Source organism: Orcinus orca, chromosome 3, assembly GCF_937001465.1.
Source record: "Orcinus orca chromosome 3, mOrcOrc1.1, whole genome shotgun sequence".
Taxonomy (NCBI): Eukaryota; Metazoa; Chordata; class Mammalia; order Artiodactyla; family Delphinidae; genus Orcinus; species Orcinus orca.
In genome coordinates, this window is record NC_064561.1 from 170,914,917 (window position 1) to 170,938,649 (window position 23,733).

The following is a 23,733-nucleotide window of genomic DNA, read 5'->3' on the forward strand; positions in this document are numbered from 1 at the left end:
CGTGGACCAGAGCAGCTGAGGTTTCTGTTGTATTGACTGTCAGCTCCGGGTCCACAGTGGGGGAGCAGCTAAGCTGGCTCCGTGGTGTGGCAGTTTTGTTTCCTGCCCAGTGGAAGAGAAACACGTTGTCTCCGTCATAAGGTTCATCCTGCTGTGGGTCAGTTGCGTGGGCGAGCCTCCTGTCCCAGCCTCTAAGGAATGGCTGGAAACACATCGGGGGAGGCTGCAGGGAGCCTTGGGGCTCGGCTGCAATTATGGGCTTGGGGGGGCTCCAGAGGAAGCCCTGCTCTGTTCCACCCACCTCATGGGTTCGTTTCTTGTCTTGCCGAACAAACGGGGCAGAGCTGAGAGTCCTACGAGCCCATTTGAAGAAGTGGGGCTGTGTCTAAAGGTAACGGCTGGTGTGAGCACAGAAGATGCTTCACAGCTCATGTATTTTTAGGTGTTTCAAAAATACACTCCTCTGGTTAGGTGGCCTTCCAGACCGAATCTGTAAATGTGTTTGACGTTGTTCCTGAATTAACTTCGAAACCTGCAAAAGGTGTTGGCAGGCAGCAGCCAGTTGAAGACACGTGTGGATTGCAAGTGAGTTCACCTGGGCTGCCTGCGGTGTTCACGCTGGGCAGGGCAGGCTGTGGAGTTCACTGTTGCAGGCCTGCAAGTCTAAAGCTGAGATTCATTTCCTTGAGTTCAGTCCTCCCAGAGGAGATTTTTGGGGGTTGTTTTCCGTCCCTTTCCAAAGCCAGTGTCAAGTAACAGCGCGCCTCTCATAGATGGCCCGAAGACCGGATGGCCAGCAGGCTTGGCATTTGTCTCATACCAGGAACAGCTGAATACAGTGTGGTTTGTCAGGGTGTTTTTTTTTTCACATGAAATCAAGACTGGTGTTGCCAAAAGATGATTGTAACCATCTGTCTGACTCTGTGTATTTTTAAACTTGACCAAACATTTATGCTGTTGAGTTGCCATTTCTACATCGGCACATGATGGTGGCAATTAGGAACTCTGTTTTTGTTAATTTTTTTTTCCCCTTTCCTGCCTCTTTTGGGTCAGATTCCTTTCAACAAGGAGGGAATATGAGTCAGAAATTCACTCAGATTAAATGGAAATGTCATTTCTAAATATAAGAGCTTGAATTTAGTAACATCTTGAGTTATCGGTTGTGATCAAGTTTTCTTTTCAACCAACTTGCACGCTTAACGGTTTTAATTGTTTAATTGGACAGGGATGGCAAGTAATTTTGTTAGGGAGAAGGTGGCTGTAGAGCACGAGAATGCAGTTAAAACAGGAACCTGTTGGGTGGATTGGTAGTGAATTTGTGTGCCCCTAATATATCTGTGTTCATTCAGCCCTGCCTGTGTGCCAGGCTGTGTGTGAGACTCCAAGGATGCAAACTTCATCTTGCTCGTGCTAATTGTTTATTGAAAGATTGAATAAATGAAAGGCACTGTCCCACCAGGACCTCCTAGCTTATTGATGAATGCAGACACAGCAAATCTTTGACAATAGCCCGGGGTGACGATGAGTGTGATAAAAGTGCTGGGAACAGAAAGCATGAGCATCGCAGGAAGAGGTACGAGGGGGTCAGAAAATAATTTCCAGCTGAGGCACTAACCGTGCTGAGTTTTGAAGGAATTCCTAGAGGAATTCATCCTGGCTCATTCCTGGCAGAAGATCAGCACGAGCACAGATTTCAAATGACGTGGTGCATTTGTCCAGCTGCAGGACATCCAAGATGCTGCAGTGAAGGCTGCGTGCAGCTGGCTGGCAAGGTGGTCAAGAGCAGGTGAAGAAGGGCACTGTGTGTGAGTTAGTGACCTTGGATTCATTTATGAAGGCTGGTAGGGGACAGTGTCAAAGGTGAGTTTGGGGAAAACTCAGTCTGGCTGCAGGTGATGGATGAGTCCAGCAGGTATAACCGGTCTAGGAGGAGAGGTGACCAGCAAACCAGATGGGAAATGATGGGATTCCAAACCAATCCTGGGGGAGCTGGAGTATGAGACATACTAAGAGGTAGAATCTAGGTGTTTGATTGGGTTTGGGGGCGGGCAGCAGGCTGACGTTCATAGGATGACTGCTAGGTTTCTGGATCAACCATTTGGGTAGACCATGGTGCCATTTGCGAAGACATGACTGTGTGAGAAGAGGCAGGTGTTTGGGGGAGCTCAGCCTTGTCCATGTTGAGTTTGGGCTTAGGGGCATCCAAGTGGAGATGCCCAAGCAGGCCGCTGAGTATACAGATCTGCAGTTTAAAACTGAAGCTGCATTCAAGGTAGAGATCTGGGGAAGTAAGTCATGGCTATGTTTAGCTGTGATGATCGAGAGAGAAGGAAAGAGGAGAATGGTGGGTGGGGAGTAAATCTGGCTAGCGGTTCCCGCTTTTTTTTGTTTTTAATTTATTTATTTTATTTTTGGTCTTCGTTGCTGCACGTGGACTTTTCTCTGGTTGTGGTGAGCGGGGGCTACTCTTCGTTGCGGTACACAGGCTTCTCATTGCGGTGGCTTCTCTAGTTGAGGAGCACGGGCTCTAGGCGTGCGGGCTTCCGTAGTTGTGGCACACGGGCTCAGTAGTTGTGGCTCACGGGCTCTAGAGCATAGGCTCGGTAGTTGTGGTGCACGGGCTTAGTTGCTCCACGGCATGTGGGATCTTCCTGGCCCAGGGTTCGAACCCGTGTCCCCTGCATTGGCAAGTGGATTCTTAACCACTGTGCCACCAGGGAAGCCTGGTTCTCACTTCTTAACAAGTCCTTCCCTTTAGAAGAGTTGACTTGAACTCTTCTAGTTTCCCTAGTACATTTCAGATTACTTGATCTCCATCCAGCTTTTCAGACCCACATGATGAAAAGCCATTGTAGTCTTGTTTTCATTAACAAAAACTATAATGCATGCCTGTGACTTACGTAATGTTTTCACATGGTGATGAGGTGGGGTAACAGAGGACATGCTATTATTACTGATTGGAATCTCGAGCCTAGAGGGGTTAAGCAGTGTACCAGGGAAGGTAGGTCCAGGGTGAGGACTTCAAGTCTTCTAACTTGACCAAATCTTGCTGTCTCCATCATTTCTTCCTGTGTTGGAATAGTGACTTCCCCACGGTAACATGGATCCTCCGTTTCTACCAGCAGAGTGCATCTGAGGCCACTGGGTCACTTTTAGTGTTCTTAGTTATACTCAGTTTTTTTTGGTGGGGGACTAGATATAGGTATTATACCCTTATGCCTTTTGAAAACCTTGAATTGGTAGATTCTGCACTGAAGCAATGCAGCGCATTTCTCCCAGTGTTTCATAGCAATAGGCACTGCAGCTCTTCCAGGTTATTAAAATGGGCAAGGAAATGTATTTTTTTGGGGAGTTATGTGGAACTTTTCTGACTAGAAAAAAATTTTTACGTGCTTCAAAATAGAATATACTTTCTATTTCTGAAAAGCCATTAAGATGACCAGGAGATTTATTGTCATGGAATTTGGAATCCAGTATGAGGAAACCAGCACCTGGCCCCTCCTGGTGTTTGAGAGTTGCACGTATCCAGAGTTCCAAAGTGCATGGCGTTATCATGGTGGTTTTGGGGGCAGTAATAAAAAATACCTTTTTAGAGAGTGACCAATGGTACGAGCATGGAACACACTGTTGTCTCACAACTCTTAGGATTCCTTACTGCATTGTATCTTTGCCTCACTTGTACTTAACTTACAGCTCGGCTCTTCTACACCCTCCATTCCCAGTTTCCATGTTTACTTACATTACATGTTGAACTTCCCTTATTATTCCGCACATCTCTTACCCATGCAGCCTTTGTTTTAATGACAAAATAATCCATGCAGAGTGGTATGTTCAGGGGAGGGGGAGAAAAGATAGAGCTGCCCCAGCTGTAATTATTTTTGCTGATAGACCGCAACCATTTCACCTAATTTGAATAAACCATTAGGAACTGTGACTCTTGCTGCCACGTTGTTTTGCACATTCCTTTTAGGGAGATTCAGAAGTACCATTTGGCACGAATATGGGCACAAACAATGAAAACTCAATGAGTTAAGTAGCTGAAGCGGTCCGCACTCCTGAAACTTTTAGGAGAATAATTCATTAGGACTTGGGTGCTCAGACTCTCTTCCTGAATATTCCTGTGGGTCGGCCCTGAAGACTGTGGGAGCTATTTGAAGAGTTTTACGCAGGAGAGTTTTTGTTTTCAGATGTTCATTTGTCACATGTGAAGCTGGGATTGAACATGCAAGACCGAGTGGGAGATCAGTGGGAAAGGAGGCTTTCGGGGACATCTGAGCAAGTGAGGCCAGGGCGGTGGAGATGGAGAAAAAGGGGGTTGATTCTAGAGTTAATTGAAAGTGGGGTGTACAGCACATGGAGACAGTGGCCACTGGCGACGTGGCTGGAGAGTCTGGGACGATTCCATGCTGTACGTAGGTGAGTGGGGAAGGGCGTCATCACAGACCCGAGGGCAGCACCCCACAACCGGGATCCAGGATCCTGCCCTCACCCTCACTCACTGGCTCTGTTCCTTCCTCTGTCAGAAGAGGCAGAAGCGTGGCTTCTGCGCCACCCACAGGTCAAGGTTATGTCGGAGCAAATGAGGGTGTGCGACAGTGTGTCTGCATAGGGCAGATTGTCCTCCGTGTCCCACAGTTCTGAAATGTCAGTAAAGCTGTTTTGGAAACCTGTAGACTTAATTGTCATTTAAAATCTGGTGACAAGCCTGTTAAGAAATGACTCAGGTCATTAGTGAGAAGGTGAAACAGTAAAACGTGTGCATTCGTGTTCTAAGAGCCTAATTTATGTCTGGAACTACGTGGAGGTGCTTACAGCAGGAGACATTTTTAACTCTAAATGAGGCAAGGTTTCCTATAATCTTAAAAAATAACTATTAAAAAATTGGATTCTTTCTCCCTACCAGCCATACACACATTTTATATATTCTTTAGTTTTTTTTTTTTTTTTTTTTTTTTAAAGGAGAGATATCAGGTTATTGAGTTTGGGCTCAAATTCAGTCCGGTGTTTTGCTGTCCCTGTTGGCACATATGAGTCCATTGGTTGAAGTTACTGTCAGCTACAAATTATATAAGATGGCGACTCAACAGTGGAACAGTCTTTAGACGTGTTGGAATGATTTTTGAGCCAGAAACCCTGGCTGAGCATCAGCTCACGGGCCACCAGCTCCCACTGCGCGGCAGTGACCGGGCTCGGTCTGGGAAGGTACGTGATGCGTTAGCGGGTCCACCCGGCGTGACCGCCAGCAGAAACCTTGCCACTCTAGGGGCTGCCTCAGTGCTGACCGTCTGCTGTTCAGAGAGGCCGGCTTCACTCCTCTGGAATCCCCGGGGACCGGGTGCGAGGCAGACGTGTGTCATCTGTAACTGCCACGCCGCCGACCACATTGTCCTTCTGAAACACCTTCCAGCTACTTCATTGGGCCAAGTGCGATGTGAATTACTCAAAAGCGAAACTAGGCGTTAAGACCGTTGTGGATGTTCTGTCTTCATCTTTGCTAACAAGCCTTGGGTGTCCTGCCCCCATACGAAATCCACGCCATGCACGCTGTCAGGGTGAGTGATACCTTAAGCCAGCAGTCCCTCACGTTTTGGGCACTGGGGACCGGTTCCGTGGAAGACAGATTTTCCCCGGACGGGGATGGTGCGAGGGGGGATGGTGCAGGCGGTAATGTGAGTGATGGGGGCGGCAGGTGAAGCTTCGCCCGGCGCTCACCTCCTGCTGTGACGCCTGGTTCCTAACAGGCTGCAGACCGGTTTCGGTCCACGGCCCGGGGCTGGGGGATCCCTGCCCTGAGCCATGCTGGGAGACTAGTTTCCCCAACCAGGAAGGGGTAGCATGCCTACGAGGTTTTGACCAAAATAATCGCTTTCAAAGGAAAGCTTTTAATAAAAGGTTATGATGTTTTTCATGAGTGAACCAATACATTTTTTAAAAGTCTCATCTCAGAATTTTACGACCACCATACACATAGGTCATGAATGGGGAGTGCAAACATTTTCACGATTTAGGCATGTTGTTTTCTTAAAAAGATATGTTCGTGATGGATTACTCTTCTAACGTTACTTAAAGTTAATAGTCAAGTTGATGCCCTGACGGGCTTTTCTGTTTTACTTGTAGCTGAGAAAGGAGATCGGCAGCACGCCTACCTATCTGTATAAAGACGGACGGCACTGACTGTCTTGACTTCTGCCAAAGTAGGAAAAAGAACATGTTTCACAGGAAAATGGACAGTCTTGATATTTCACAGAATAACAATAATCATGCATCCAACTACTGGAAAGGTAGAAATAGGCCTGACGCTTTAGACCAACCAGAGGAAGTGGCCAGACACCCAGAGCCTCAAGCATCACGTACCTGCCTGCCTCACCTGTGCAAACAGTCGATGTAAAACAAGCCACGAGCACCTGTGGCCAAGGCGTTGATGGAGGGTGTCTGGCATCCTCCAGGGAACCATGTGGTTCTCTGCTCTCCTTTAGAAGTAGGACCCTTTCCTTCCCCAGAGGAAAAAGCTTCCACCTTTCTTTCTGGCCACATCCTCCCCATGGTGCTATGACAGGGAAAAGTGGCCTCTCTAGAGAGTGGAGGTTTCCAAAGACCTGAACATTGATACATGAAATCTCCACGTCTTTTAATTTTTTTTAAATTGAAGTGAAATTTATATAAGAGAAAACTAAACACTTTAAAGTAAATTCAGTGGCATTTAGTACATTCCGTGTTGTACAACCGGCACCTCTGTCTAGTTCCAAAATGTTCTCATCACCCAAATGGAAACCTTGTACCTGCAAAGCAGTCACCCCCGAGTCCTGCCTCGCCCCACCCTCCCCTCTGCCCATGGTAACTACCACCAAGCTTTCTGTCTCTGTGGATTTACCTGCTCTGGAGGTGTGCACATCTGTATCTCGCTTCTTTGACTTAGTGTCGTGTTTTCAAGGTTCATCTACATTGTAGCCTGTATCAGTACTTCATTTCCTTTGCACAACTGAATAATATTCCACTGTGTGGATGTGTACCGCATCTTGTTTACCCATCTATCTGATGACGTGCATTTGGGTTGTGTCCACCTTCAGGCTCTTGCGAATGACGCTGCTGTGTATTTGTTGGAGGACCAGTTTTTAATTCTTTTGGGTGCATACCTAGGAGTAGAATTGTTGGGTCATATAGTAATAACTCTTTGACCTTTTTAACGTTGTTTTGGTTCAAAATATTTCCAAAACATGTTATAGACCTCCTTACATTTGAAAACAGTTAAGACAGGACACACGATACTTGATGTTCCTGGCAGTCACTGTGAATATAAATGATTACAAATTGCTATAATATGGTACAGATGCACTCAGGATGTTTAGACTTTCTGTCCAGTGTTTCTTGCTTTTCTTGTGCTGTGCTGTGTTGCCACCCCCTGCCAGTGAATGTGAAGAGAAGGCTCTGGAATTAGGTTGCCTGCATTCACATCTCACCTCTACCACTTACTGGCTATGTGGGCGAATGCAAAATTTTATCACTCTGCCTCAAATTCCTCCTCTGAAAAGTAGGTGTAATAACACTGTGAACCTCCCAGGGTTATTGTGAGTGGCGAAAGGGTCAGGCCCTGTTTATTAGTCTGCTCGGGCTGCCATGACAAAAGACCACCGACTGGCTGGCTGAAACAACAGACATTTATTTTCTCACAGCTCTGGAGGCTCAAAAGTTTGAGATCAAGGTGTCAGCAGGGTTGGTTTCTCCTGAGGGCTCCTTCCTTGGCTTGCAGACGGCCTCCTTCTTCCTGTTCCTTCACATAGTCTTCCTGTGCACATACATACGTCCCCAGTGTTTCTTGGTGTATCCAAATGCCGTCTTCACATGAGGACGAGATTAGGGCCCACCTGAACAGCCTCATTTTAATTTAATCATCTCTTTAAAGGTCCTGTCTACAGGTATACTTGCATTTGGAGGTACTGGGGGTTAGGGCTTCAATGTGTGAATTGGGGGAGGGGGCTGAATCAGCCCATAGCTCTCCATCAAGCCCGTGGTGCAGTGTATACACCACAGAAGCTGGCAGGTAGGTGGTGGCGGCTGCAGGGTCCTACCCCCACCCCTTCTCATCTGCTTGTGTCTGACAATCAAACTTCATTAGCCTTTCTTGAAGAAGGACAAATGAGTAGTTTATGTCCATATGGAGGAGGCATGAGGCATTTTGCTTTACTAACTCTGTAGCCTCTGTTTTGCTGCTCTGAAGATTTTGCTTAATTTCTGGCCTGGATTTGGTTCCAGAAAACATAAGATTTCCATGAGCTATTCTCCAGATAAGTTGCATGGTACTTCACGCGGTGTTTGAGATTACTGAAAGAATACCTAGTGCTTCCAAAGTGGTCTTGTTGCTTTTTAAAAGTTAAAGATATGTAACATAAAATTTACCGTTGTGACTGTTTGTCAGTGTACTAAATACATGTGCAGTGTTGTGCAACCATAACCACTGTCTACCTCCAGAGCTTTCTCACCGTCCCAAACAGAAACCCTGTGCCCATTAAGCAGTAACTCTTCATCCACCACCCCGCCCTGTTTCTCTTATTTCTTTAATCCTGCCATTTCCTAATAGCCACTAGATGAGAATCGGAGTCAGGAGGTCACTGGGGAACAGGGATTTGGGCCTCACTGTGTCACCATCTTCTCTCTCGTTTACCTTTCACTGCAGTGCTCTTTGAAATGGCTTCATTCCTTTGCAAAAGATTTGTCCCCAAAGGTAAAGGAAAAACGTGTGAGCGGGGCTCAGGAGTCACTGGTCCCCTTAACGTACACTCGGCGGATTCTGGTAAAGCTCTGACAGCGGCTCTGGCGTGAGAGGTGGCGTCTCTTCCCCTCCAGGCGTGGACCACGCTGAGCTGCTTCTGTCTCTGCCCAGCGTGGGTGGGGATGAGATCCTGTGCCCACCCACTCCCCACCACCCCCAGCCCCGAGTGCCACCTGTAACCCGGGTCCCTGTGTCCCCACCCCCTGTCCTCGCAGACCTACATCGGCTCCATCATCGCCTCTGTGAACCCCTACAAGACCATCGCCGGCCTGTACTCACGGGACGCCATGGAGCGCTACAGCAGGTGCCACCTGGGCGAGCTGCCCCCGCACGTCTTCGCCATCGCCAACGAGTGCTACCGCTGCCTGTGGAAGCGCCATGACAACCAGTGCGTCCTCATCAGGTAACCCAGCCAGCAGCTACCACAGACACGGAGTCCGCTTATTAGCGCATCAACCCCCAGATTTCTCAGATGAAGTTTTCCCTTTTGAACAGGCTGACAACTATGGCTTCCAAAAGATACGAGTTATTCTTTGGTTTATTCCAGTGGTCAGACATGGTCCTTCTATTGACTTATGGAAACATTGCATAGTTCTTCCAAATTTAAAATGTTTTGTCTATTCTAGAGCACTCCTCAGAATGCTTGTCTGTTGCAGCAAGGTCCTGGTTTTTGCCAGTATGAGAAGATGACCCTAGAATCTCCCCAATTTAAGAATTTTTAATGATTTTAATTGGGTGTTCCTAAAGTTGACCTTTGAATTAGCCACAGAAGTGGGACTTACTGTGTTATATGTTGAGGGAATGATAGAAAGGCATTTTTCTCAACCACTCTCAACACACTGTGCCACCAGGGAAGCCCCTGTGTTCTTCTTATTGGCAATATTTACCCATTACTCTTGTTCGGGGGTCCTTCGTTTGTAATCAATCAGAATTATATGAATGTGGAAGGTAGAACACGTTCATATTGTCTCTCCCTGCCTCCCTCTATCACCTACTTTCTTTAAGGGAAGGGAAGCACCTGGGCAGATACATTCTCTCCTCTTTATTACCTTAACGGTGCTCATGCACTGGGCTGTAGAAACAACTTGGATAGAGGGACTGTCCATTTATGCATTTCAGTAAATATGAATCATTGTAACTTGCAGTTAATCAAAAATGAAGCTGACGCTTAGTATAAAAGCAGAGCTTTTAAGAGTCACCTTCCCGGGCTTCCCTGGTGGCGCAGTGGTTGAAAGTCCGCCTGCCGATGCAGGGGACACGGGTTCGTGCCCCAGTCCAGGAAGATCCCACATGCCGCGGAGTGGCTGGGCCCGTGAGCCATGGCCACTGAGCCTGTGCGTCCGGAGCCTGTGCTCCGCAACGGGAGAGGCCACAACAGTGAGAGGCCCGCGTACCGCAAAAAAAAAAAAAAAAAAAGAGTCACCTTCCCAATTAATCAACTTGCCTTATGATTAGAGCACTATTTGTGGGCTCTTTTAGATGACTTCACTGAAGTTCAGGAGTTAGAATTTAAGATCACTATTTCAGCATACAGAATATAGTTTGATAAGATTAACAGAAAGAGTTTAATCTATTTTAGGAAGATCAAGTTGTTTTCCACACTTAGGTACCTAAATATTTGCCATCGATGATTGGCTGTGTTTATTACTTTCAGTGGAAAAAATGAGAGCGTGACTCATATATCACCTGCTAGGCAGAGCGTTTGGGAAGAAAGTGAAAAATCAAATGAGATCATTGTGCACATATATGTGTAATGATACGGAAAGGGGTTGGCATGTTCCTGCCAAAGACTATGGCATTTAAAAAGAAGGCGGGGCTAGCCGGGCGCGAGAAGGAAGAGGGGGCCCCAAACAAAAAGCTCTCATTGTGTAATGCTGATGTGAAAAGAGTAACTGTATTTATCTAAAGTAACTCAGGAAACAGCGTCTTTAAGAATAGATTTCTCATTAAAATGTGTTTTGGTTTTTAATAGACCTCTTGCAGTTTTTTTTAGTGGGGCATGGTGCTGCGGGAATAAGGGGAAATTGAGTATAAAAATAGAAATTGTAGGGTACAGTAGCCCTATTTAGATTTCCTCAGGCATGATCTGCCCCCTGGTGGTACAACATGTTACTACTTTCAAAACTTTCGCTCTAATTACCTATGAAAGCAGAAAATAGGCCGATTTGGAATTAGGCAGGGACCACATAGATCAGTTTTTCTCTCACTTTACGAGCCTGTGTCACTGCTAGTCTCGTGGATTCTAGTCCAAGCGTTTTTTGTTGGTCTCACTTTCAAGAGTTTCTCTCTCTTAAGCTCTCTATTTTACCCTTCTTGTGTACGTTTAAGCCAATGCTTATGCTATTATAGTTTCTAAAATATAAATATATGTTTAAAAATTCCATGAGCTTTTTTAAAATCTAACTGACAAGGTCAGATTTTGATCTAGTACATTTTAAGTGAATATCAATTTGGGGCAGGCAGAGTTTAGTCTATTTTGTTTAGTCTGTTTTTCCCTTTTCAGTATGTATGAACTTTTAATGTAGTGTCGGCAAGGCCTGTGGTTAATTCATCTGTGCCACTCGTTGCCCAGGACAGTGTCTGATAGGAGGGCCAGCATCCAACAGCTGTCAGTCAAAGGATGGGTGGGCAGAACAGCTGTTGGTTTAGGATCTCTGCTTGCTTTGCAGAAGTTTTGGTTTTCCAAAATTGGAGTGATTTTTTCCTTAACTATGTCTTTTATATTCTGGAATAATAATTGGGTGTTTGGTCTTTTTCTATTCTAGTAGTATTTTAGAAATAATTGAATTGGAATAGTGAACAAAACTTGCATCCTGTGTCAGAAGGGCACCGGCCAGAATAAGGCATGGGGCCTGCCTCACGCTCATATCAAATGGTAGTTTACCTTGTTAAAAAAGAAAAGACCCAATCACTGCCCTTTAGGAACTTTTGTTCTGATGGGAAGAAACTGATGTAAATAAGTAATTTCAATACAGCCTGCCTAAGGCTAAAATAGAAATGTGTACATGGTTGTTCAGAGGAGATGGCAATAGATGCTCAGCAAGGAATCGAAAATATATCTCAGAGAAAGTGACATGTGATCATGAGTCCATTGGTACGTGGGAACAGCAGCAGGCACAGAGGGGACCCTGGAAGGGCACAGAAGCACTTGCGAAAACGTGTGGAAGAACAAGGAACATATGCAAATAGAAGGTACACCTGTAAGGTGTGGGATCTGCTAAGGACATGAAGGAACTGGTGTTCGAAAGGCAAGGAGGGAACTGCCATTCATTGAGAAAGACCAGAAGCCTTCTCTGGGGGAGCCGAGGCTCGGAGCTGTTGAGGGACCTGCCAAGGAGACTGAGCGTGAGCTACAGGCACAGGACATGGACTTCCGTCTCCCTGTGTTAGTTTCGGAACAGAGTCCCACTTCCTGGTGCAGGGGCTCACCTTATGGGCTTTTTCCTGGTGCAGGGGCTCATCTTATGGGCTTTGCCCTGCTTGCTAAGACCTGCGGACCGAATCCTCTAGGCAGTAGAGAAGTTTCCAAAGTCTTGTAGCAAGCAGTGGAGTGATTAGTATATATTTTGAGAAAATCACACGAATCAGGGCAATCTGATTCACAGGATGGAGAATGTCAGGTGTCAGCAGAGGTATCCTGTAAAGGGCCAGGGATGACATACGTATTTTCGGCTCCGTGGCTGAGATCGGCTCCATTACAACTACTCGACTCTGCCCTTGGAGTGCGGAAGTGCTCGTAGATAGAGCGCACGTGAACCACCAGGCTGTGTTCCAATAAAACTTTATTTATAAAAACACGCAGAAGGGCAGACTTGGGGGCCACAGTTGGCCGATACCTGCACTGGAGGGGAGACTAGCCTGCGGGGTGGGTAAAGGGTCCTGTTTCCATCGGAGGCCCTTTCCTTCAGGTGTGTTTTGATCCTTCCTCCCTGCTTTCCTGGGCACTTTGCTCCATCTTTGAGCCTCACTGCCCCTGATTCTTGGCCTCTTCTTTTCTACTGGATCGTTGGCATCATCACTCAAAAATTTCTAGCATGCGTCTGCGTGACTCCCCAGCCTTCAGTGCCTCCCCTGCCGACTTCTCCTCTGAGTTCCACACGTGTGTCCAGGCACCCTGAGGCATCATCGCGGAGGTGTCTGATGGGCATCTCAGGGGTGGCACCTCGTCAGTCCATCCTGAGTTTCTCCCAGAAACATGGTCCTGCTCTCATGCTTCTCATTCTTAGCAAGTGGGCTCTCCGTCCTACCGGGTCCCAAGCCTGAGATCCGGAAGTCATTCTTGAATCTAGAAGAGTCACCCTGCCCCCAACAATTCAGGTCAAATTACCTACGGTAAACCGTACCAATCTCATATATCCAGTTCGATGAGTATTGAAAAACGTAAACCGCTGTGTTACCAGCGCCCATGCAGGGGACCTGGTCCAGGAAGATCCCACATGCAAGCTCCCTGGGCTCTCCCGAGTCATCCCCCCTGCTTCCCTGTCACTTACCAACCACCCAGACCAGGGCTGTCAGCCGTCCCCTTCCTCCTCCCTCCACCGTCTGTTTGGGGGCTGCTGGCTTCTCCTCTTTGCTGACCCCTCCCCTTACCCTCTGCCCTCACTTCCTGCTTCCTCTCTTGTCTCCCTCGATCCACCCTTCTTACTCCATACTCCTCACCGGGTGATTTGATTCTTTAAAACCTTGACCCCGATCATGACGCTCTTCTGCTTAAAAACTGTCTTGAGACTTTTCCATTCTGCCTATGAAAAATTCTCAGAACTTTTAATATGGCCTCTGAGGCCTCATATCAGTGCTTTGATTATTTTTCTTTCCCTTTTTCATTTTCACGATTTAAAAAGTTTTTTTTTTTAACGGTATCAACTCATTTTGGTTCATCTGGGTGAACATGTTTTCTCTGAAGCCCATGTTTGTGTTTGTGGTCATGTTGGCGCCAAGGGTTAAGACTGTAACTGCCACAGGCTAATGAGAAAAATGCAGGACTGGATATGTAAGTGCTGTGTTCACTGTAAGTGAAGGTGAATTAACATCATGATTGCTGTATGAGTTAATGTTTTATCGAGGCTGGAATAAAGCAACCAGATGGAATACGTGACTCATCACAGCGCCCGTGGTGGAAGAGCCTACCAGGCTCACAAGAGAAGCAGTGGACAGTCACAGTGCAAGGAGCGCTTCAGTTTGAGCAAAACAGCATTAACCAGGGGGTTAGGTTAGTCTTGTTAATTTGGATTTTATTGGTGTTATATTTTGTTTGTATTTAATTATGTAATTTATTCTGGCTTTATAGTTCTGTGATATGGTAAGCAAAGGAGTATATCCTTAGTCATTATATCATTATAATGCTATAATATACATGCTGTATTATCACATAGCTCACCAAGCAGTCAACTCAGTTCTGTCACTGTCCACCAGGAGACAGCGTCAGATCCCCCAGGTTGTTAAGGGCTCAGTCCTACAAGACTGCCATTCCCTCCACTTCAGATGCCAGTCATGTTGTCACCTGTGCTTCTGAACAACCAGCTCTAGGTTGGAGCTTCCAATGACCCCCCTCCTCGGGTTTGATTAATTTGCTAGAGCACCACACAGAACTCAAACATTTTTACTTCCTAGATCACCGCTGTACTATAAAAGGATATAACTCAGGAACCGCCGGATGGAAGAGATGCACACGGCATGGTGTGGGAAGGGTGGGGGAGCTTCCCTGCCCCCTCCAGGGAGCCGCTGTTTACCTCCACGTGCGCACCAACCCAGAAGCTCTCTGAACCCTGTCCTTTTGGGATTTATGGAGGCTTCATTACCTAGGCTTGACCGATTGATGAAATCATTGGCCATTGGCAATGAAACTCCATCTGCAGCCTCTCTCCCCTCCCCTATTGAAAAGAACCAGTTCCATACTTGACTGGAAAACAGTGGCCTCTGAGTGGGACCCCAGCCCCTTCCCTTTCCTTCCCGATTGGCTGTGCAGGCTGCTCTCCCTTCCCCCAAGGCTCCAAGCCCTTTCCTCAAGCAGGAAAGGGAGGGTCTCCCTCCCCTCCCACCTCCTTTCCCCATCCTTCAGTTTTCACCCACTTAACTCCTGTGTGTGTCTCTGCATTTCAGTCTAAATGTCATTCCCCCAGAAAGGCGTTCGCTGAACCTGAGCCCTCCATCTAAATTATGAATCCTCCCATCTCCTGAGATTTATACTTGACAGCATTAACTGTAATTTGTGATTCTTTGATATCTCCTGCTGCTGCTGCTGGGTCATAAATACTGTCCGTGACCGTTTGTTTCAGGAGTGTGTTCCCAGCCCTCAGTGCAGCCTGACACGTAGTAGGCACACGGATACTTAGGGAAGGAAGGAACACCTGCAGAGATGCTCTTTCTTCATTGCTTTAAAGATCACGTTTTGTGACCCTCAGTAAATATTTTCATGAGGAGTGTTAAAGTCGCAGGCAGGGGAGGGGAGGAAGAAGAGGAGAGTTAAATAAAAGTGAGACCTGTTACCTTGATGTTAATGTCTGGGGACATCTGGCATATTTCTGGGTTTTAACGATTTGTGAGTTATTTATATTCTTTGCCTTATTCATGCCACACTTGCACAACCTCGTATATACAGTCACCTTTTTCATCTCCTGGTGCAGTCCTATCTGAATTATGTGACAATTGCTTTCAGGAGTAGTACTTCCCCACCCTGGCCTCATAGTAGAATCATCTGGAAATTTTAAAAAAATACTGATGACTGAATTCTACCCTTACAGGTTCGGATCAGGGAGACAGTGGGTAATTCTCATGTCCAGCCAAGTTTGAGAACTACTGTTGTACAAATCCGAGTATCATTTTTGTTTCAAGTTTTACTTACGTATCAAAAAAGATGTACTTAAAGAAGATGCTTGAAGGAAATTTGCTACAATGAGAAAAAAAAGTGGGCCGAAGCTGGTGGTAGATCAGTCTCCTTGACGGGTGAAGGACAATGCAAATCTCGGGTTTTCTTCTCCTTGACGAGTCTGTGCTGTCCAATTTGAACAGCTTTTTCTCCACGGCTGTATAATTACCGTGTTCGTCAGAGTAGACTAATTGCTGTGCTAATTGCTGTAACATCCCCCAAATCTCAGAGGCATAACACAGGAGTGGCTTATTTCTTGCTATTTCACAGCCCCACGTGGGAAGGTGATTTTTTTATGCCACACATCGCTTTGTTTTGGAGATGTGCCACCCTGAGGGCACCCAAACAGCAGGCCTGGAAGGCAGGGAGCCCAGAGGACCATGAGGGTGTTTAGCCACCCGACGTGGAAATAGCGGATACCCCCCTTGTTCAGTTCAGCCGCCTTCTGGTTGAGTTGGCCGCGTTCGGTCCTGGTTACTGATCGCTGCCCTTCCTGCAGGGGAGGTTGAAATGCCACCCACCTCTGAGTGCTGGAGGATACAGGGGTGGGTTTGGGGACCGTGTAAACCATGACTTCTGCCTCACACGTTATAACTAGAGAATGTCTCCCTTTCAGTTTTGTTTGTTTTAACAAAATTTAACTGCTAGGTAGATGGGATATGTATTTTTAAGTCTCGAGAGTTATTTAAATATCTTCTTGCAACTTTCTCTTAGCTTCTGCTACTCATTCAGTGCCCCCTTGCTGAATGTCTCCTCTGTGCCAGCTCCCAGGCTAGGCAGGTGCCGGCTCCACAGAGATGAATGCTCAGCCCCGCCCTGGGAAGATTCTGGTTGCTGATAACAGAAAAGCTCACCAGAGCTGGCATCACTTGGTCACTTGCGTGGGCCTTGATTATCTCAGACGGCAAGGCAGGGGCGGGGTCAGGGCTGTGGGTTCAGCCACTCCCACTGGGCGCTTCTCTGATTGTGTTGCCTTTTGCTTTCCAGTCTCAAGATAGTTGTGGATTCCCAAGTATTTGTCGTCTGCAGCCAGAGGGACGTTCTATCTGGTCTCTTTGTGCGTGTGCGTGTGCGTGTGTGCGTGTGTGTGCGCGCACGCACATGCATACCTCCCCAGGAGCCTCAGCACACTTGGCGTTAAGTCTCTTTGGCTGGCATCCTGACACCTGCCCACGGCCAACCACCTTATCACCTGCGCAGGGAATGGAATTACGGTGATTGGCCTGGATCGGTGGAGAGTCCCCTGGGCCTGCAGTGGACGGTGTCACCTCTGAGTCATTTCCTCTCCTTTATTACATGTGCTTAATCATTCATCGTGTTATCTGCACAATTCCTCTTTCATAACCTCCTAGCTCTTGACACTCGATGGGGGTGCTGTGTTAGAACTTGTGGGGGCCTCATCTGTTTATCTCCCCCCTTGAGCAGTTATGAACCTGTTACCCTGTGATAGTGTTGGTTTTCACGTACCGTTACTTATGCCGTGGGTTCACTTTTCTCGTAAGTTATTTGCCCTTTTACTACTTCTGTTCTCCCTGTGGTACCGAGCAGGGTGCCTTAACACGAAATTGATTGGGTCTCTCCTTCCAAATCTCTCATCTCCATCTCTTCCCTTTCATCTCCAGCCTGGTTGTACTTGTCCATGGCCTGACCACCACGTGCCTAGATCATAACAGCAGCTGGTCTCCCTGAGGGACCTGCAGTCCTGGAGCACGACTTCAGAGCTGTGTTCCTCACGGGTGACCTTGATGGGCTTGGCCTTCGCCTTCTGTCTCCTGTGGTGGCCTCAGAACCATCGACCTTGATCCTTTTGCCCTTTCTCTGCCCATTCTGGTCTCGGTCCAGTTGACCAAACCAGAATCCCACCCCTGTAGACCTCCCGCAGCTCCTCTGGCCTCTCTGCTTTCGTTCACAGGGTCATCTGACCCCGAATCCTTCCGCTTTCCTCTTTGCCTAGCTGACGTTTGCCGGTCCTTTGTGACACAACTCAGATCCCATTACCTCCTCTCATTTGCCCTGCCCCCCACCCTCCCCAGCTCCAGGGCCTCGAGGTTGCTTTGTTCACTTTTCGTTAATCATCGCTGAAGCAGCATCTCTGCAGGACGCTGGATTGCTGACAGACCTGCTGTTCAGTTCTGACCCGGGCCCTTAGCCGCTGCCTGCCTCATGGAATTATTATGGGAATAAAGTGCCCAAGTGTGGGTCGAGTACCTACAGGTTCATTCCCTTGTCCCCTCAATATTTACGAATGATTGCATTTTTGTGCGTATTTACCAGAAAGTTACCACTAACATGTTCATTCATTTAACAGATGCTTACTGAGTGTCTGCCACCAGCCAGGCACTGTTGAGGGGTCTGTGACACTTTAGTAAACAAAACCCCAATCCCGGCCTTTGCAGAACTTACCTGCCACGAAAGGCACCATCCCTCTTATTACCTGAGCTTCGTGAAGGTGGTACCTCTGTTTAGCTTGTAGGCTGAGGGAGTCATTGGCAACACAGAGGCCATGCAGCTGCCAGGAGGAGGGACTCTTCTCTGTAACTCAACACTTTGAGCTCTTTCCCACTGTTCAGGAGCTGTACAGAGTGAAGTACGTCAGAAAGAGAAAAACAAATAGTGTACATTAATGCATACATGTGGAACCTAGAAAAATGGCACGGGTGAACCGGTTTGCAGGGCAGAAATAGAGACACAGATGCAGAGAACAAACGTATGGACACCAAGGGGGGAATGCGGAGGGGGCTGGTGGTGGTGGCATGAACTGGGAGATTGGGATTGACATGTATACACTAATATGTATAAAATGGATAACTAGTAAGAACCTGCTGTGTAAAAAATAAAATAAAATTCAAAACAAAAAAGTTGCTCTGTGGACGAATTGGACTGACACTGGCCAAGCTGGGGTTTTTTTTGTTGTTGTTGTTTTAATTAGAAGCACAAATTTCTGCATGTTGTCTTTCAGTGGTGAAAGCGGGGCAGGTAAGACCGAAAGCACTAAGTTGATCCTCAAGTTTTTATCGGCCATCAGTCAGCAGTCTCTGGACTTGTCCTCGAAGGAGAAGACATCGTGTGTTGAACAAGCCATTCTTGAGAGCAGGTATTTGGCCATCGTGTTTCTCGTTTCCAACTAATAGGATTCACTTTCCTCACCGTTTGGCTTATTTAGGGAAGAGTTGAAACTCGGGGCGCTCTCTTCTCTTTTTCTTGACTTGGCTTTCACGATTCCTCAAGGGAAAGTCTCCACGCACACACAGCGATTTCTAATGACCTGTGCCCCCATTGCTGCACCATGTTTGAGTCGGTGGCTGAGTGAGTGAGGCACATTCTGCAGCTGCCTCTTACCTGGCAGCCCTCGGCTGGCTGTTAGGAGGCCTCGGTATCGGCAGAAATTCCAGCCTCCGTCCACCACGTCACAGAGGGCTTAATGGTCAAATCTTTGGAGGCGTCTTAGGAGCACAATGGCACTGTATAGCCTCTCACGTTGCAGAACAATGCCACATCGATGCCAGTGACCTCAGAGCTTTGAAAGAGGGCCATGGTGCAGTAGCCTCTGAAATTCTAATTAAAATGTGTAATTGCCCTGTGTCCGATTGGTGCCTTGTAAGGTTTTAGAACCAGTAGGGACTTTTCAGGTCCTATTACTTAGAAATTAGTCCAGGAGTCAGCAAACTTCAGCTTGACGCTGGTATCCTGCAGCCTGTTTGGGTTTTGTTTTTCTAGCCTTCAACATTTATTTTTTAAATTGTGCTAAAATGCGCATAACAAAAAATGTATAACTTTCAGTATTTTTCGGTGTACAGCTTAGTGGCGTGAAGTACATTCACATTGTTGTGCAGCGATCACCACCATCCGTCTCTAGACTGTTTTCATCTTCCTCCTGCGGCCCGTTTTGATCAATAAAACTTTATAGGAACACAGTTCCCCTCGTTTGCGTATTTTTTACAGCTGCTTTCGAGCTGTAGTGGCAGAGCTGAGTAGCTGCATCAGAGGCCACATGGCCCACAAAACCAAAAGTATTTACTATCTGATCCTCTACAGAAAAAGATGGCTGACCTCTGACCTAGTCTGACCACATTTTACAGTCGGAGGAGACCCAAGGAAGTTGTATGTTCCCCCCGGGATGTACAACAAATGGGTGAAATTTCCAGGGCTGGGACTTCTTCACTTCCTAGAATTCAAGCAGGGGCTCTTCCTGTGCAACCCCTGGCTCGCGTATATAAGCTGATCTGTACGGGGACCAGCCATCGTGGTCTCCTTGACTCTCCGTAGCATCCTCTGCCCGCACACCCAGCTGCGAGTTCTCTGCCCCGAGATGGTTGCTCGTTCTAAACCCATTTCAGCAAGTGCTGGGAAAATCTGGCTCTTCTGAAATAAACATGATCGCCAGAGGTCCCTTTGATTTCAGATTTTTCTTGCAGTTGTCTGCTTTGCCGTCGGTGAGGACTGTCGTTGCCAGTTTTAGATGGACCCTAATTAACACCGGCTGCTGTCCTGGCCTCTTTCACAGCCCCATCATGGAAGCCTTCGGCAACGCCAAGACCGTGTATAACAACAACTCCAGTCGCTTCGGGAAGTTTGTTCAGCTGAACATCTGCCAGAAGGGAAATATCCAGGGCGGGAGAATCGTAGATTGTATCCTGTTTCGTTTAGCTTTTGGTCTATAGTACTATGACTCTCCAGTGGAAACTGTTCTTGCTTATCCTAAGGACAGATAACAGGATATGAAACGTTTCTTTCTGGTTCTACCTGGTCACTGCTCCAGTATTACTGTGCCTGACCTGTTAGTTATCCTAGGAGATAAGGAACCATCTTTCTTTGGGGAAGTTCTGATATCATGTCCCTAATCTGCAAATTTGGACTCCTAACCAGACATCATATATTTGTTGTTTGAAATCAATTCTTTAACTAGTGTGATACTTCCTGGGTACATGTGTCATGTCTGAAATTGGATTTTGATGAAACAGTCTGTATCGTTTGCTTACCTTTTGCACCAGAAGTCTCAGTGTCCAAGACACAGAAAATTGTAATTACTTGGGCAACAAAGAATAGAAAACTAAAGACTAATTGAGCCTCGTGTATCCTTGTTTTGTTCCTTGACTTACCATTGCTTATCACATGAAGATTTATTAGAAAAAGTAAGTAAACGTGATTTAATTCACATTATCTCTCACAATAAATGTTTTCGGCAATTACCAGCTCATGGTCATTAAGCAGAGGAAACATCTCTGAACAGAAATCTGATTTCTCTTCACAGAACCGAGTAGTAAGGCAAAATCCCGGGGAAAGGAATTATCACATATTCTATGCACTGCTGGCAGGGCTAGAGCGTGAAGAGAAAGGTGAGTGATGGGACAGCTGCAGAGACATATGTGCTCGCAGCTCATTTTGCCTTTAAACCCATCTGTGGATGAGGAGACATCTGTTTGGACTTTGTTGTTCTTCCACCAATTGAAACGAAATGTGTGAGATGACCAAAGACACTGAGTTCGTTTAGAGCCAGATAACGTAGGGGGAAAATCATCAATAGAGAAATCGTGAATTTTTTTGGTTTGTTTTGGAATCTTAGTTCTTTTCTGATTTAAAGAATATTTGTGAAAAATACATAATGTGGGCTTCCCTGGTGGTGCAGTGGTTGGGAGTCCGCCTGCCGATGCAGGGGACATGGGTTCGTGCCCCGGTCCGGGAGGATACCACATGCCGTGGAGCCGCTGAGCCTGTGCGCCCGGAGCCTGTGCTCCGCAACGGGAGAGGCCACAAGGGTGAGAGGCCCACATACCGAAAAAAAAAAAAAAACCCAAAACATAATGTATTACAACTGGTTTTACTTTTAAGTCACACCCAAATAACGCTAATTTCTAGACATTTGATTTTTAAAAAACCAATCAACACAGGATCCTCATCAGTTACTTTTTTCAGTAACATTTTCTTCCATCCCATCGAATTTAATAATTCTGTTTTCCCTAGATGATGATTAAGAGGGAATGTTTTAATCTTAATAGTGGACCATTAGGAGCATAGAATTATTTTTGTACTTTAAAAAATAAAGTTGCAAAGTGAAAACTCTTTTAAATTATGTCTTACCCTGGCCAGTCAAATACTGATGTTGTGTTTTTCTTTTTCTTTTTGTAGAAGAATTTTATTTATCTGTGCCAGAAAACTACCACTACTTGAATCAATCTGGATGTGTAGGAGACGAGACAATCAGTGACCAGGAATCCTTTAGGGAAGTTATTGTAAGTTACTTTCCTAGTTTCCTTTATTAAAGGTGACCAAGAAAAGAAAAAGCGACAGCTTTCATTTCTGCTTCAAAAAAATTTTTTTAATAAAAAAAGAAATCACATTTGTACCGCTGTGCGGGAATAGGTCCTTTCTTCTTGTTCCAAGTCATGGAAGGGAATCCTCTCTCTTTAGAAGGTGGGTGAACGTCTGACATTCAGGACAGATGGGTGGTTGGCTTGGAATAGTGGTCAGAAAAGCAAAACAAAAAAATCACAGGTTTGGGACTGGAGCAAGCAGATCCTCTGTTTCAGGGCTTACAATTAAACATTTTTTTGAATAATTGGTTCTACAGTTAAAAAGAAATCTGTCAACAATTAGACCAGGTGACTGTTCAGGTCTCATCCTGTTCTCATAGCCACATCCTGGTAACCAATTCTGATCACACAGAAGTAGGCATTTTAAGACTCTGCAGTGTGGACCTGTGCGGTTTCCTGCAGTTCTCAAATTTCCTGGGACTTTGTTATAAAGTGACTGCATTTAGGAAGCCTGGTCATCGAGCGTTATTAACAGCCCCACCTAATTGAGTGGGGCTGGTAGATTTCATCAGCGTGGTCTCAGTTCCTTTGCCAGAGTCATTAGTTCAGCATTTGGAGTCAGCGGATCTAGAATTGATCCGTCATAAATGCAGCTAACACCGACTGAGGGCCTACTCTGCAGACTTACCATCTCCCTGCTTCTAACGACCCTGTGAGGGTAGAACTATGATTGTCTATGTTCTGTGACTCAGAGAGGTTGGTGGCCAGTCTAACCACACACAGCACCTAATAGAGCCTGTATCTAGACAAAGTCTAACTAACTCCAAATCCCACACTCTAACCAGGAGGCAGGTAGGTAGTCACTGCTTTACGTGCACCCAGATTTGTCTTCCTAGTTGTTGTCGACAACTTGGTTCTATATCCCCATTTACTTTTCTAGATTGTTCATAAGAATGCCTCGTGGAATGGAATCAAAGTATATTTTTAAATGGATATATATCACACATCATTTCCCCACATCTAATGTATGTATCCTTAAACTGAAATTAAAAACAGATGAGGCTATAATATCGTGATCATCTTCCCCTCAGCCTTTCTTTTAAAGATGTCCCATTCTGCCATTTATAACGTAGAGCGGTGTCTCTGTCATCTCTCATTCCTTCATCCTATTAACAAAAAGCCTCCCGCTGACAGCGCCTTTTGCTGTGTACCTACCCTAGGCGGCATGGGATTTGGCCCTGCAAATTGGACTTTAAGAGATGTTTAAGTATTTAAAATCTTCTTTCTCCATTTTATTTTGGCATCCTGGACTTCTTTAACTACACGAGCTTTCTCCATTTACTTTGTGATGGAAGGTGGTTGTTCGCAGTGGTAGACAGACTCCCAGTTATTCAAGTTGCAGTGTCGCTGCAGGGCCATACTGACTAGCTCACTGGCCGCGGTGAGCCAGTGGGCAGCGAGGCCCTCCCTCGTCCTGGGAGTGACTGGAGAGAGGGTACTCTGATGGCTTCCTCCTGGGGCATTGTTTTCTGATCCAGAATTGTTTGCTCTTTCTGGTAGCTACAGAAAGGAAGCTTGTGGAGCTTGGCCTGTTTCCAGTGATTGCTAACTTTTATTTTTAAATTGAAATGATAGGTTTTGGCATTTGAAATTTGGTCCTACCATGAAAAGACATGTCATCTAGAAAGGAAGAAAAATTTACACATGAAGTTGACATAGTGAATGTACACACCAGACTTATAAGAATTCTATTTATAGATACTTAAATATTTACTTTGCAATTACTTTTTAGTGTCCATATATATAATCCCTACATTCTGCTGAAGAAATAAAGACGATTGAAATAGATT

At 46.2% G+C, this 23,733-nt stretch overlaps 1 protein-coding gene across 4 annotated transcripts in view; it reads left to right on the forward strand.

Annotated features, from left to right (window-relative positions):
- The window catches only part of MYO10 (myosin X), a 221,120-nt gene that overhangs the window by 104,798 nt on the left and 92,589 nt on the right, over positions 1-23,733 (forward strand). For 3 of the 4 annotated variants that reach the window (XM_049708320.1, XM_049708322.1, XM_049708321.1), the window contains 5 exons: positions 8,983-9,170; positions 18,592-18,726; positions 20,137-20,254; positions 20,863-20,968; positions 21,759-21,862. In XM_049708320.1, the coding sequence (XP_049564277.1) occupies positions 8,983-9,170; positions 18,592-18,726; positions 20,137-20,254; positions 20,863-20,968; positions 21,759-21,862 (651 nt within the window). Of the gene's footprint in view, positions 1-8,982; positions 9,171-18,591; positions 18,727-20,136; positions 20,255-20,336; positions 20,765-20,862; positions 20,969-21,758; positions 21,863-23,733 lie in introns of those variants that run through there. The other variant, XM_049708323.1, reaches the window with a different exon arrangement.